The sequence below is a fragment of the Lutjanus erythropterus genome, chromosome 2, assembly GCF_056507025.1.
Source record: "Lutjanus erythropterus isolate fLutEry1 chromosome 2, fLutEry1.hap2, whole genome shotgun sequence".
Taxonomy (NCBI): domain Eukaryota; kingdom Metazoa; phylum Chordata; class Actinopteri; order Lutjaniformes; family Lutjanidae; genus Lutjanus; species Lutjanus erythropterus.
This window is the reverse complement of record NC_139318.1, coordinates 28,513,408-28,529,048: the sequence shown is the minus strand read 5'-3', so window position 1 is coordinate 28,529,048 and position 15,641 is coordinate 28,513,408. Positions and strand designations below refer to the sequence as shown.

General features: G+C 38.3%; 1 protein-coding gene across 1 annotated transcript; it reads right to left on the bottom strand.

Moving 5' to 3' along the window:
- Nucleotides 1–5,845: 5,845 nt before the first annotated feature.
- On the bottom strand, nucleotides 5,846–15,141 carry mon1bb (MON1 secretory trafficking family member Bb). Its single transcript, XM_084736223.1, has 6 exons — nucleotides 15,008–15,141; nucleotides 14,326–14,420; nucleotides 13,033–13,629; nucleotides 11,425–12,217; nucleotides 9,909–10,056; nucleotides 5,846–6,912 (listed from the first exon to the last, which is right to left on the bottom strand). The coding sequence occupies exons 2-6, from the start codon at nucleotides 14,402–14,404 to the stop codon at nucleotides 6,685–6,687; spliced, it is 1,845 nt and encodes a 614-aa protein (XP_084592349.1). The 5' UTR covers nucleotides 14,405–14,420; nucleotides 15,008–15,141; the 3' UTR covers nucleotides 5,846–6,684.
- Between the last annotated feature and the right edge of the window lie 500 nt (nucleotides 15,142–15,641).

The following is a 15,641-nucleotide window of genomic DNA, read 5'->3' as shown; positions in this document are numbered from 1 at the left end:
ATTAATCACCTGAAAATAAAAATTGCTGTTTTTGTTACCTTAGAATGAGCCGTTTTTATATTTATAGAGGATGTTGCCCCTTCCCACAGTCCGCCACGCTGCACCGCTGTGTTTCTACAGTAGCCCAAACAGACAACAAAACAACAAAAAATGTTGTCTGATCAATATGGCTTATAAGTAATATCTCAATATTTTTAAGCTGTGACACATTATACGATATATATCTTGATAAACACATTTTTTCTTAAAGAAAATACTGTATAGACAACGATGCAGTACTGTAGACTAAACCGCCCAACTGTATATGAAGAAGGGCTGGACGATTTGGACAAACTCAAATATCACAATATTTTGAACAAATACCTCAATATCAATGTTGCGACAACAGGGAAGACTAGTGGTGCTTTGAAAAAATATTACCACAATGATATTTTTTGATAAATAATCATTAAAAGGTTAAAAGCAAGTAACAGAATAGTTTGAACGGTCTGCTAAGTTCAGAAAATTGCATCACTTTACTGTAAAGAAGCCTTTAGAACCAGAAAAAGACAAAACATCTAACACAATATTTAGTCTCATACCATGATATCGATATAATATGGATATATGATCCAGCCCCACGTCATAACCGATGTCTACAAATTCTGCCAATGGCTAATCTTCACTCTCTAGGTTAGCTGTGAATGCCAAATCCAAAAAAAGGAAAAGTCTCTGAAGAAAATAGAGATATTCATAGTCGCAGCTGGCCAAAAATAGGTCTTTGGATCGTAAAGGCTGCCGGAAGGGAAGGCTGAGGCGAGCAGTGTTCAGTTAGTTGCAGTCTACAGCCTCACCACTAGATGCCACTGCACTCTGCACACCGGTCCTTTAAAAAAAAAAAAAAAAAAAAAACCAGACCTTACTTTCAGAGCTCCCTTCTAATTAATCCTGGAGGATCCAGCATTTTTGTTACTATTGATATTAAACAAGAACAAATACAGGAACTTAAAGCTCAGCCCAAAGTGGAGCTCATAGATTATATTTTTTATATTCAATAATTCTGAAAATTGTTTAGAAGCTACAACTAGATATTTGTCAAAGTACAATTTGAATGAGTAGAAATTATTTGGGTCAGTGGGCTCTCAGCGCAAACCTTGAACTGTTAGTCCAGCTATGATGCGTTGTAGGTGGGACTTTAGAGGTCTTTACTTATTTTTCCATATTGTGAAACTGTATTATGATACTAGAATGTTGGAGTACCCGGTGCAGCTACGTGGTTAGTAAGATGTGAAGCCACTATAGAGGTGAAGCTGATTATTTAAAGTCTACTGCGATCACTCACTGAAGAAGAACTTGCAATTGTTTTGCAAATCTGGCTGGAATGACTTGAAAAGCACAATCGGTCTGTTTGAAAAAATAACTTGTAGGATTGGTGACTCCTGGAGCCACACGCTGTATGTGGCAAGAACTTGTTTGTGTGTTTGTACAGTATATACATATATGAATACAACCTCAGTGTAGTAAAGGTGCATGTGTATAGTTTTGTAAATATGTAAATGTATGTTTATATTGGCTTACATGAAGTAATTTAAGGAATGCAAAAATCAAATTTAGATTTTAATTTATAATTTGTGGCAGTCAAGAGTGTTATTTAAAAAGTAAAATATTGAAAAGATTTATGTATGATGCTAAGTAGCTCTTTGTAATAGTGATGGTATCACCAACATGTCAGAACATATTCTCTAGAAGCGAGTGAGGCGGCACAAGACCTGAGCTCTGTAAGCAGCAGGTTTTTTTTGTTTTTCTGCGGTGGCACAGGAGATTTTTGATCTTGTCATTTGGATTGTACTGCGAGATCTATAATCTGCCTGAGACAATATTTTCTCACACGACAATAAATGCTGTTTGAAACAACTGCATGTTTATGTTGTTGTATATGTTAACCACTGTTCACCTGCTTGACTCAGTTGTAGAGGCGGGCAGGATCGCAAAATTTGGTTTTCAATTCCAGACCAAGTATCAGTACAGATATCGGTATTTTTTATTGCTAAAAGCAGCTAATGTACTATCAGATAAAGGAGTGAAACATGAGGAGCTGCAGCGATGAATCAATTATTAAATTCACCACCAACTATTTTGACACTTTTTAATAAAAAATGTGAAAATTCTCTGATGGCAGCCTCTCAAATGTGAATATATTCTGGTTTCTTTAGTCCTGTCTGACAGTAAACTGAATATTTTTCTGTTTTTGGACAAAACAAGACATTTGAGGACGTCATCTTGAGCTTTGGACAACAGTGATCAACATTTTTCAGCTTTTTTTTTTGACATTTTACAGAATCAATTCATCAAGAAAATAATTAACATAGTAATCAATAATAAAAATAATTGTTAGTTGCAGCCTTAAAAATGTCAAAATTAACTACTATTCTACTTCTGAACATACTAGAAATTACAAGTTTATCTCAGTTTATATTGTTGATTATTTTCTCATTTAATCAATTAGTTGTTTGGTCTATAACATTTCAGAAAATGGTAATCGCTGTTTTCCAAACATCCTCAAACGTATTAGTTTTGTTCTCAACCCAAACACATTCCATTTACTGTCATAGAGGACTACAGAAACCAGAGCACTGAGAGAATTTGGATTGAAAAAAATACAATTTGCCTAATTGATTATCAAAATAGATGACAATTAATTTAATGGCCAGTTAATAAATGATGAATTGTTGAAGCTCTAGGCATTTCTTTTTACTATTTTCTCTATTAATTACTTGATCATGTTTAAACACAAGACAGTTTTGATCCAGCCGTCCCTACACATTTGTTAGTGTCTTATCACCCACCTGTGGGTCAAAGTATCATTTCACAACAGAATCTGAGTATAAGAAGAGAAGAGAACATAAAGGTTTGCAGTTAAAGTCGCCTTTGTTCCTTCAAATTTCGAAGAAGAGTTAAGATAATCTGGAAACTGTATACTGCAACCTGCAGAAAATTTAGTGAAGCAACATTTTATGCAATGTCTTCAGCGCCTTCTTCACCTGACAAAGATTGAAACATTGCATGGTAAAGTTTTGGTATGTCACTTTTGTCCTGCACCTGCATCCAGCTGGGGTTCAATGTGCACACATTGCTTCATCCACACTTCAGTGTATACACCTATGACAGAAAAATACATACATGTGTTGGCTTTTGGAAAATGCAAATGGCATCAATCCTGATTGAAATTTATCTTAAAATCCAGTATTTGCTCCTCAGGTGTTTGAGTTTTAATATCAAGTGATTATATTGTATATATATGAGGTATTTGAGTGTTAGATCATCAGCCACCGTCAACTTGTACTATATCACATTAACTGGACCAAACTTTTTTCTAGCTCGAGAACCAAAAAAGAAATTTGGTGTCTCTGCGGGATCAAAACTTAGAATAATACAACATGATTTGCTGAAACATCTATAATTACTGGTAAAGAACACAGCAAATCACATGACTGACTTACTTTCCCAGTGTCAAAACGTCTCTTCTTTGCACAACAGAAATTATTTTCATTCTCATTACTGGGCACCTTCCCATATAAAACACACTGAGGCCTCGAAACAGCATCTGAGCTCAACAGACCAGTGCAGGAAAAAAGAAATGGTTAGTTACTCCATTTCTATGAGTTCCGCTATTCTTCTATTTTAATTAGAAAAATAAATTTACATAACATTGTTATGCATTTTACCCTAAGTTTAGTAAACAATTAATTAAATCAATTTACCAAAGCCTTACCTACATTTCACTGCTTAAGTTCTTGTTAGAGCTCGTCAGTTGCAGGGAAAATGGGTTCTATTGATATATTTACCATTAGTCAAACAATATTTGCCAGGTTCCCACAGTGTGTTTGTGATGGCGTGTCCTCATGTAAACTTCTCTGTTTACCACTGATAGTAACACTTTGTTGTTGGGCCAAACACAACACTGGTTTCTATTTCTCTAGGAGGGAGGCTCAGGTGTGGTGTGTACTAAAAATCTAAATTAAATGTTGGTCGTGCTTAACTTTATGGGTCCCGTACTTCGGAATTATGTTCGCAGATGTTTTCTGGAAAGTAATATGGTACTAATAATAGTATAATTCTTTGAATGAACATCTCCCAGTAAATAATTATTAATTACTGGAAATGTTATTCTTCTTTGTTTGACTGAATGCCTCCTTGTAGACAAATTTCCCGTAAATGAATGTTCAGCTAGTTGATTAAAATATTCAAGGACACACAAGCACGTAATTAGAAGGGTACTAGCTGTCTCTATTTTCCAATAATTAGTACCAAATGGCATCGGTCTTTCCAAGAAAATCATGGTAAATTATTACGGAAATTACAAACTGCAAAATTAAGGGTTAGTTAATGTTAATTTGTTATTTCCTGTTATGTTACAAAAAGAAGTTTATTCACAACATTACTACATCATTAGGACAAAATCAGATTTGTGCAACCTGGAATTTATTTCATAATACTATTGACATACTCTTAAGACTTCAATTGACAGGAAACTCCTCAAAAGGACACAAGGATGAGGCTACTGTATATAGACCATCTTTACAAAACTATTATCCAAAAAGATAAAGTCGCCTGAAGTCACTACATAAACTGTCGACTGATGATCGTACTAGAAGTCTCTGCAGAAAAACACTGTGTGAGCTCAGTGGCGTCTTCTTTAACTTTTAACAGACGATGTCCGAACTAACAAGGTTTGACTTAAAGCAATGAAAACATTAAACAGTGACAATAATGATCAATGTAACGTGATCAGGCGTGACAGGCTGGGATTTTCTACTTGTTTTCTGCAAAAAATGTAACATGAATGAAACCTGATCATTTTTTTAGAAACAACAGTGGGACATGTTCAGAAGACGACTGTGGCCACGTGAAAAATTTACTTGAGTTCTGACTTTAAAGTGAGAAGTGCGACTATTCTCTCAATTCTCCTCCTAAGTCCCGCCCCCTTTTGCTAAGTGCTTCACTAACAGTTGAGCAAGTTTGGTACCTTGCAGAACCTCAATCTTTCGTCATTCCTGTGTCCTGTATGTAGATATGCTACACGTGGCTGGTAGATTTGTTTCACTCACCAGCCTAAAAAACAATGGTTATCGATTGGTTGGTCGGTAGAATAGGACATTCACCAGCTCTCTGGCTAGTGGACCAAAAAAATAAAAATAATTTTGCACCTCGGTCTTAGGTTCTTCTGTGTTGAAAAGAAAACCAAAATTTGCAGATGATGTTGTATAGATATTTAGTCATATAGATATATATAGGCCAATTTTAAGTTATATAATGTTAGAAAAAAATAACTAGTTAATGACTCATCGATTAGCTAGCTAGTTTGCCAGCATTTTGCTAAAATTAGCTATCAGATGTAGTCTGAGTCAACAGATGTAGACTTCAGGTGTAAGTCTGCCATTGTACGTGTTTCAGATGACATACACCATTTCTGCCATCTGCGTTTTCAAAGTCCCCCTGTCACTTAACAACCTCTGAGGTAACAACCTACATGCTGAAAATGGCAAATTAGCACCTTGGTCGCTATCAGTACGAACGTAAATAAGCCAGAAGCCGTTTGCTTTTCTTTTGCAAAGATTTAGGCATTTTAATGCCAGGGCTTGACTCCTTACATACAAATGTTCCACCAGACACTAGTTTGCAGGGGCACCATCGCTACATCCGGGGCTAAGCCAATCAGAAAGAAACAAGCCAGATTTGTTTTTCTTTTCAACGCAGACAACTCAGCACATCGCATATCCAAGTACAGGAAACAGAAAAGCAGAAATTTGACCAAGGTTTCAAAGAAAAAAAGGGTGGGACTTAAGGATCAACTCTGACTTTAAAGTAAGAATTTAATAAATAATATTTATTTAAATCAGACTGACTCTTAGTTTAATCTCAGCTTTCTGACTTTAAAGTCAGAGGTACGACTTAAAACTCTGACTTCTGACTTTCAACTTAGAACTCATGTGGCCCTAATCCTCAGATATGAAACAACACCATGTACTAAGGTTCTGTCACAGGGATGAGTCACCACATTTATACAGGGCAGTTTGTTTGTTCATGGCCCCATATGAGACATGGTGGCCCATCCCTGTTGTCGCAGTTCCAGTTGTTGTTATTCCAGTTCATGTTAAGCCCAAACACAACATTCTTTCATTTCTTGCATATCCTGTTTTGTAACATTGGGATGTTTTTGTGTCATGAAAGAAATCTAAACTAAACTAGTCTGAGTAAATTTTACTCCTCATCTTAACTTACACCAGAAAGAAGCGATGAATAGTTATAGCATTTGAATGACTGTCACCTGTGTGATACATTCACTGTCCGTGAGGAAAAGTTCTCCCCTGCTGCAGTAATAAAACAATATAAAAACATTTAAATATCATTGCAATTATTTTCTACCACAGTTCAATTTAAAATGTACTAATGCTGTTTTGCCCTGACTCTTTCAGATCGAAAGCAGTGATGCACTGACATGCTTTCTTGTTAAGGTAAAGAAATAATACTAGTTTGAAAGAGGTCATTCCTTCTTAAATAGTGTAAAACTTAGTGTTTGATTCCAGTAGTCAAAGTCTGTCGAGTCCAACAAGTGTCAAAAGAGGGTTCAAAAATATCTTGGAACCAGTGTACAAACTGTTGTTGAATGAGGCAGAGCGACTATCATAGCACTAAGAGAGAGTCCTATAGAAGAGATAAGAAGCCGTTATCTGTGGAGTCTTGCTGGTCAGATTTGCCCCCTCGAGAGCTCTTGCTGGGGTTCGGGGTGGTTGAATACTTTGGGGGGTATCTGATGAAGAGACGGTCCTCCTCCTTTTTAATCCACCTCAGAAGCTTTGTGATAGCAGTGATGGCGCACGCCTTCGTCACCAGAGGACTGAAGCAGGTGTACAGCTCAAACTTACTTGTGACCTACAATGGACAGTAAAATGGACATTTTAGGAGGGGACATCAGAGTTGACCCGACGTACAAGAATAGTTTGACATTTTGTGAAATACACCAATTCATTTTCTTGCTGAGATTTACATGCAAAGATTTATACCACCCTCATATCTGCTAATTCAATATGAAGCTACAGCCAGAAGCCAACTAACTTAGCTCGTATAGAAAAGTGGGGAACCAGGTAGTCGTTCCGTCTAGGAGCCTGTTGGGCCAGTTGGGCCAAAAATATTTTAGACTTGTCTCAGTTTTGCTCATAGATTTGTCTATTACAAGTTAGATCATTTAACAAAAATAAAGACTGACTAACTGTAGCCAAAAACGTAGACAACTTACCCCCCGGCTGACTCAGACACATGTTACCATAGTAACAGTCAGTGCCACCAACTGATCAGCAGCACCGAACAACAAAAAAAAAGAGGAAAACATGGCTCATAATTTTTGGTCTGCTGACACTGAGCCTCATTCACAAACAGTGTGTGTGCACAATTGTGCACTTAAATGAATATTTTACACACCAATCTGCAATTTATCAATACTATCAATATATTACCTGAATTTGTTCGCACTCTGTGAACGAATTTAGAACTGCTTCAGACCATGCTTACGCACAAATGATGCCAGCCTGGCTGTCTTAGAAAATGTTTAAACACATTGATTGATCTTGTTTTAATTTCCGTTGTTTTTAAAATTTTATTATAAATGCCATGATTATCTGTTTTTATGTAACATTTTATTAATGTATTGTGCTACATTATGATTATAGTTGTTGTTAATGTTACTATTATTATTATTATTACTATTATTACTGACAGATCAGATGCTCCTTTATCTCCACCTGTTTCATTATTTTTCTTCTGGTCTATTTTTCTTTTTGCTGCATCAACTTTAATGTCAAACCATTTCTTTTTCACCTGAGATACAATGTGTTTCTCCATGGACACCCTTTCTGTCTTCCTGCATGGACATGGGCAGTGCAGCTGTATGCCCGTGGTACAGAGAGGCAGCGCAAAGCACTGGTAGAAAGCAGGTGAATCAGAGGAACAAAACTTCCTGATTGCTTCACAGCAGTTATGATATCACCACAAACCCACACCGCAGTAACGTCTGATTCTGCCCGAATGTGACGTTACAACAACTTCACAGCTTCCTCTATGATACTTTTTGATGCAAACATATTTCCTTATATAGAGAAATGGGGGCAAGTCAGTATGGAGATTTTAGAGATTTTAGAATGATTCTGATTCACTAACATACGCACAGTGGTGAGAACATCCTTGAATCAGACAGTAAGCTTGCGTGGAAACTTATTTTGTACACACAGTGAGAACATTTCTATGTACATGTTAGTGAATGAGAGCCATTGTTATGGAGAGAGCAATGAGATGGTAAAGAGTTTTTAGAGAATACAGTAACCCACTGGAAATATACAGCAGCAGGATATCATCAGTCATTTTCATTTGCCTTTCTTTTATATCTTTGTTTGAGTGGTTGGATACGGTCACTCTGTCAACTTTTTTAATTAACCCAGACTTCATTGTGTCATAGTCCTACTTGAGACAGTCAAGAACTGAACTTTTTTGTGCAACAGATGAATTTAAATGTCTGAAGTCTGACTATCTGTTATATGTAAGCCATAGTCAAAGTGCATCTTTGTGAAACCGGTCCCTGGTATTAAAATGCGGCTCTTAGTAGAGATGTGCATCAAAGACACACTGATATCTGATCACTCAGACCATATTCAGAGGCTGTCTGGGCCACGTGTCCACAGTTTTTCAGCAGTGTGAATGCAAAGTTGGACCACATTGAAAGTCTGTCTACTCATCTGATATCCTGTAATTTGATCATTTGGTTGATTGTGATGTAAATGACATGTTTGGGCTCTCTTGCCTGCCATATAAGCAGCAGATGTTTGTAAACACACATGTAACCTCAATATTCCAGAGCCTTTCAGTGAGGAGAAGCTTTATAAACTTTGTGAAACACCGACGACAAGAAATTCTTAATTATTTGGGGCTTCTTGGTAATTTAGCTAATTATACATTAATTCTTTGTCCCAGTGTGTTTCCTACTATCACTGGGCCGCTGGTTAAAAATAACGCACTTTGCAAATGTGTTTATTTGCATACAGATCAGGGAAGTGAAACATCTATGGTAATTTTTGCATCATTCATGCCTTCTTGTTAATTCAACAATAAATGCAATATAATAAGTTGCGTCTGTGGTGCATAGTGTGCTGGGACACACACTTTTACTTTCTCTGACTCTGTCATCAGTGGCTTCCTACGTCATCTGTGGTATGAGATTTCTACACAGCCGGAAAAAGCAAAAGTGGCAGCTCACTACAAATCACTACTACTGGGCTGATGTCAGCGCAGGTGCAAACACGTAACCCATGTAGGCTGAGGTTCTTTAGAAGCTTAGTGTTACGCTGAACTGAGTAAAAAAAGAGGGAACAGTCACACTTACAGAAATGGACATAGAGCTGACAAAATATTTATTTGCATATGGTGCTGGGAAGTGAGAGCCGATCACGAGTGGTCACTCGAGACACATCTGTAGACGCACTGTAACACCAGGTGTGAACTCACGAGCTGGCCACTTGTGATTGGACGCATTTTAATACCAGGCATGAAGAAATATGAATAGACACTGTGCCCAGCAGAGAAATAGCCCAGCCCATAAGCCAGAATAAAAACCACAACTCATCATTTGTGTACAGGTTAAATATTTGGACAGAGCTTGGCTGGCTGCTCCTCCTTGTTTCCAGTCTTTATTCAGTCTAAGCTTATTGTCTCCTGGCTCTTACTTCATATTGAATAGACAGATATGAGTAACAATGATCATGTCATTATATTGCCAATAGCACTGATCTATTTCTTTAAAAATCCTTAAAATATATTCAGACATTGTGTTTAGAGGTTGTACATAGCAACAGCGAGAATGTATCTGTAACACAGCTACGTACCCAGGCGAGCAGAGTTTCCCTCTCAGCGACGTGGTAGATGAGCTTAAGGGGTCGTGAGGTGCTGTGGATGCGACTGTGCATATACCGATAAAGGTCCAGCAGTCTCATTTTCTCCTCTTCACTGCTGTAAGGTGCCTCCATCTCTGGGCTACACGCAGCAACAAATCATAGAGGTAAGAGGTTACAGACAGAAAAGTTTGCACATGAACAAACCACACGGTGATATACAGAGAAACAGGAGATTCATTCTTCCATTATTTAAAACTACTGACTTTTGACACTGATGCTGTTGCATAGTGAGAGGCCCAACAAAACACAGCTTCAAAAGTAATTTGATGGAGGACCTTTTTGCTCAGAACAGTACCATGTAAATAAAATTGTTATTCTAAGTGTAGTACAGTGATTATTTGTATAATTTCACTTTCTTTTTCAAGGTTTTTCAGCTGGCTGCTGGCTTATGTAACAGGACACCTAATGCTGTCTGTTCAGCTCATTAAAAGATAAGTGAAGCGAATTGGAAGGATTAGTGGAGGATATATTTAAATTTCTTAGAATTGTTTTTATTTCTCCATACCCTCTGTCTAGCTTTACTTCAGAAACACTCTGTATTCTTAAGTCCCCAATGTAAAAATCAGCACACTTTAATTTGTAAACACAATCCACACTACGCTGTATTTCCTCCTTAAAGTAAATGGGCTCATACTTTTTCTTATGAAAAGATATTTATACTGTGCGTGTGTTTGAAGCCTGGCCTTCATTCATATGAGAAATATCTTTTTGAGACTAAGAAAATGTAATATCACAAACAAAAAAAGAAAGAAAAAGACATATCCCGACCTAACGTCTCATATGCTTCCCCTATATGAAGGACAAAAACTGACAAAAGCATAAATAAATAAATACATTAACAAATGAAAAATAAATACATTTTGATGATGAAAACAGCGTCCTCTGTATTCCTCTGTAAAAATAGTCTCTGAGTGAAGAAAGTATGTTTCTCACTGGAATCATACATGCATATTGAGAACTTCTATTTTGCCAAAAAAATAACAACTTTTATTAAATTCTCTACAGGCCAATATAGTGACAAGTTCCATATTAAATTCATTACATACATTATACGAGTCTGGACTGACATGGATGTAAACTGTAACGTGACTGGTTGGTGGAGACGTACAACTGTGAGGCTGTAATTCTATTTTTTGGCTGCTCTATTTTACACAACCGACATTTGACTTCTCACTCTTCTAAACTCGTTGCTAAGGGCCGGCCAACAACTGCTTCAGCCTGAAATCTTATTTTAGCTGGAGACAATGTCTGCGGAGGTCATGTTAATGTTCGCATAAAACAAATCTTTGCTGGTTGCCTCTGGCAGTTGTGGTGGCATTGCAGTAGGTGCTTCACCATCTGTTGTCTGGCAGGGATCTGCACTCTTTATTTATTTATGCTTTTGTCATTTTTTTCTTTCATACCCCTGTACTTGCATAAATAATGACAGATACACACACACACACACCTGGTGAACTGAGTGAGCTGGCGGTAGTTGTCTGGCACATCAAAGGGCTTGTACATGAAGTGTCTGAGGTCTGAGACGCCCACCTGGCTCACGCTGTATGACTGGACTTTGGCAATGAGGCTCAGGGAGTTCTGAGCCGCCATGGCCTCCTCTATCTTCCTCTTGCACTCAGCGACAGCGTAGAAAGCCTCCTTGTCCGTCGAGAGCAGCAGCAGGCAAACAGTGCATTCTGGAGGGTCCAGGTAAGAAATGTATGCATAAAAGTAACAGTCAGGATTAAAGAGGGGGAGGCAGATGGGAGTCCAGATCTCCCCAGCCTGAAAGGCAGAGGAGGCTCCAATGAGGTTGAGTAGGAGGTGGACATCTGCAGGCTCCAGCCTGGTGTCCTCAATGACCGTTTTTTCCTGGACGATGGTGAGCAGCTGGTTCTTAGCGATGAGGATGGAGAAAACCAGATTGGGGGTGATCGCTTTCTGTAGGATCTGGCTGAGAGAGTCCCTGAGAGAGGAAGCTAGAGGCAGACAATGCACCGCTGCGAGCAAGAAGCTGGGGTCAGAATCCACTAGGTTGAGAAGACCATCCAGGATCTTCTCTGAGCCCGCCAGGAGTCTCCTCAGGTCGTAGTTTTTCTTGTGTTCAAAGATACGGGATATGCTGGCCTGTGTTAGCATGCTGATGATCTGATAGTACACGTAGAGGAGCTCTCCACGCAGCTGCCGCTCAGACTGACGACTGCTGGAGACGCACACCAGCACAAGGGGCCCTTTCTGTAAGAACACCACAGTGTGCTCCTCTGATGGAAGGAAGAAAAGACATCAAACGTTAAGGATAATACAGAAAGTAACACTGAATATTTACTAACAATGATTGACAGCTCTGCACTCAAAAATATTGGACATGTTGCAGACTTGGAAATAAAACTTTCATGTGCACAGAAGAAGTCTTGGATCTTCAACTGATGAAAAATGGGAGCAAAAGCAAAAGTGTTGCATTGATATTTTTGCTAACTTAAATACGAAGCAAATGTAAACAAACAGATTTACTGCTAGATATCAAGTCTGAACATTTGAAATGCCTTCAATATTAATTTTCCCTACCAGTGTGTCAATACTGATACATCAGTACAGCTCTCACTTCTCTCTGTTCTCTGACGTGTGTCTGAGTTGACACACACACACACACACACACACACACACACACACACACACACACACAGCTGCAGTGACAACAAAGCCCTGTCTCCTTTGACTATGCTATATGACTATTACTTCTACAAAGCATCTAAAGAGAAAAAAACTGATATTTCTCACTTTCTCATTGTCACGTTGTAGCCTTGCTACATTTATCTTTTGATAAAAAGGTAAATTCTATGCCCCTATTATTGTGTCAGTTTTTCCCTGTGTTATTGAAAATGACCTCTTGGTCAATTAGTAATAATTAACTTGCCCTCTCTAGTAAGCCAGAGCCACTCTAGTCACGTTTACTGGCCACTCTTACCCACAATCCTCTGTGTTGTTTCTACACTTTTCTCTCAATAATGTAAACAGAAACTGACATGTACAATAATGTTACAAATAATGTGTGAGAAAAAAAAACTGATGCTCTCACCTGAATAGACAGAGCGGATGATATTATCTCCACTTTGTACAAAGGAGACCAGTGCCATCATGACTCCCATTGTAGATGAAAGGGCCTCTTCACTGCCGTATCTAGAATAGATGGGTTTGCCGGCTTCGCTCAGCACAAAAACATGCTTCCTGTGCTGCCGCCAGCTGTCCGCGGTCACATCCTCATCACGGTGAGACATAAATGCAGGAGATTCCTGGGTACCTGCCTCCAACAACGGAGATGACCTTCCCTTCACACCTATACCTTGCTCCTCCAACTTGGCCTTGGCCAGCATTGTAACAACAAATTCTCCTGAGTCGCCCTGGTCATTGTCAGAGGCAGCGTCCTCAGTTCCTCCGTCAGATGGCTGTGTGGACACATTGTTCTGACACTCTGAGTTTTCTGTCTCCTCAGTCTCTAGTTTTGTTACCTGGTTAGAATGAGGCTCAGCATCCAGACTCTGTTCCTCCACTGTAACATCTGACGGGAGTGAATCTGCAGGCTCTTCTTTGTTAACAGTGGTGCTGTCGTTTCTCTCCACCGGATCAGGAAACATGTGATTCCCCAAGAGGGAGAGAGATGTTGCCAAGGTGTCAGCTAAAATAAAACAAAATTAAATTATGAAATGAACGATAAAAACTTGGGCTGTATTCTGGCAAGAATCTAATTTAATCTAATTTTAGGAAAATTATTGTATACAACGGTATAAAGAACACACCACCATATGCATAAAATCTGTGTTAAAAAGGTTCAATTTTATGCAGTCAGAACAGTGAAGATTGATAACAACGCTGCTATCTAGCCGTCAGAGGTTTAAACACAACACAAGATGAGCCACTGCCACGAATCTTTGCATCACAATAAAGTGTTTTTGAGAATAGATACCAAATCACTACACTCAAGTGCATTGATCTTTTCTTAAACTCCTTATAAAAACAAAGACAGGTGGGGCTGCACAATGTGGAACAAAAAATTATACTACAATTTCAGAGATAGTGAATGTGATATGATATGATATGATTCATGATTAGTGGGACTGACCATTTTTGAATCACAATTTTCATTTTCATCCAAAAAGAAAACTATTAAAATCTAAGCTAATTGAGAAAATGATCAACAGATTCATAGATAAATAATGATTGAAGTCCTAAATATGTTGTCCAGAGGCAGCTGCAGTTTGGACACTGCACTTGGCCCTGCTGCAGTTTTGATAATATTTTTATTAACTGTGCAACCCTAAAGACAGGACAGATAAAATCAATAACAGCTTCAGTGACAGATTAAAGAAATTACCAGGTGGGTTGCTCTCAGAGGGTGGATCACAGATCTTCACTCCCTCTGCCTCTCCTTCTGGATGATTGTCTCTCTCCATGATACCATCCCAGTCACTGGAGACAAAGAAAGCATACTATTACCAAACAATTCCGGATCAACAGCTTCATAATCAGTGTATTTCAATGGTTGTAGCTTGGACCTTGAGACAGCATGCATCTTATGAATAGGAGCTCTTATGCTGGACCAGTGGTCAGGTCACATGATAACAGAGGATAACTGGTTACAGAAGAGACTTACAACTCCAAGATAGCGAACACACTCTGGAATTTCAGACTGATTACAACCTCCAGCAGCCTGGTTAATGATACTACAGATAAACGGCGAGACCAAACTAACTGTTATTTGACCGCCAGAGCTAGTGAGCTAACCTTTGTTTAATAATGCCTTGAGTTACTTATAAAGCGAATGTTAGCTTGTGTGCTAACTTGCTCGCCGCCCACAAAGCTTTCTTTTCCATTCTGATAAATGTCTGACACTGAATTCCGATGCAACTCAGTAAATGTTGACAGTAGTTACATGGCTAACATTGCCTGCTAGCAAGCGACACACAGAGAGATCAATTTCATGGCCTTGGCTTAACAGTGAGCATGCAAGCAACCGTGGTCAACTCAGATTAGATACATGAAGACAAAGAACTTACGATTTTGTACCGTCGAAACGTTGGGTTGAATATCTAATTCGCTACATTAACTTTCATCGGCAGCCCTGTAGCAAACAAGCTGTCAAGAATGAGAAGCAGAAAACAAATTTTCCTCTTAGCACAGCAGACATCCGGAATCTCTGATGACAAGCTCGGCTGACCAATCAGACTTCTCGGTGGCTACGGATAGTCCCGCCCCCTCAGAGTACGTTCCAGACAGCAGTGCGTAAAAAACGTAAATTCTGAATGACTACTAAACATGTACGAATTTGATCGAATTTCATGATAAAACTTTATTACTTTTATTTTATAGCAGGGATGGTCATTCACAAGCCTTTCCAGCAAACACAATGTGACTAACGCGGGCAGGAGTCCAGAAGTCACATTCGTGCCCCTGATATGTATGGAGTCATAGGAGTGCCATAAAAAATATACGTCTGTTTGAAAAAAAGAATAATAATTAAAAAAAAAGAAATGAAATGTGGAAATAAAAGTAAATAAAACAATAAATAGTGTGAAAATGCAAATACAAACAAAATATAAAATAATGCTTATGCATGTTTTCATTTTTTATGTTCAATCATTTAATTATTTCTCCAAATATTTTTAAATATTATTTTCTGCATATAAACTG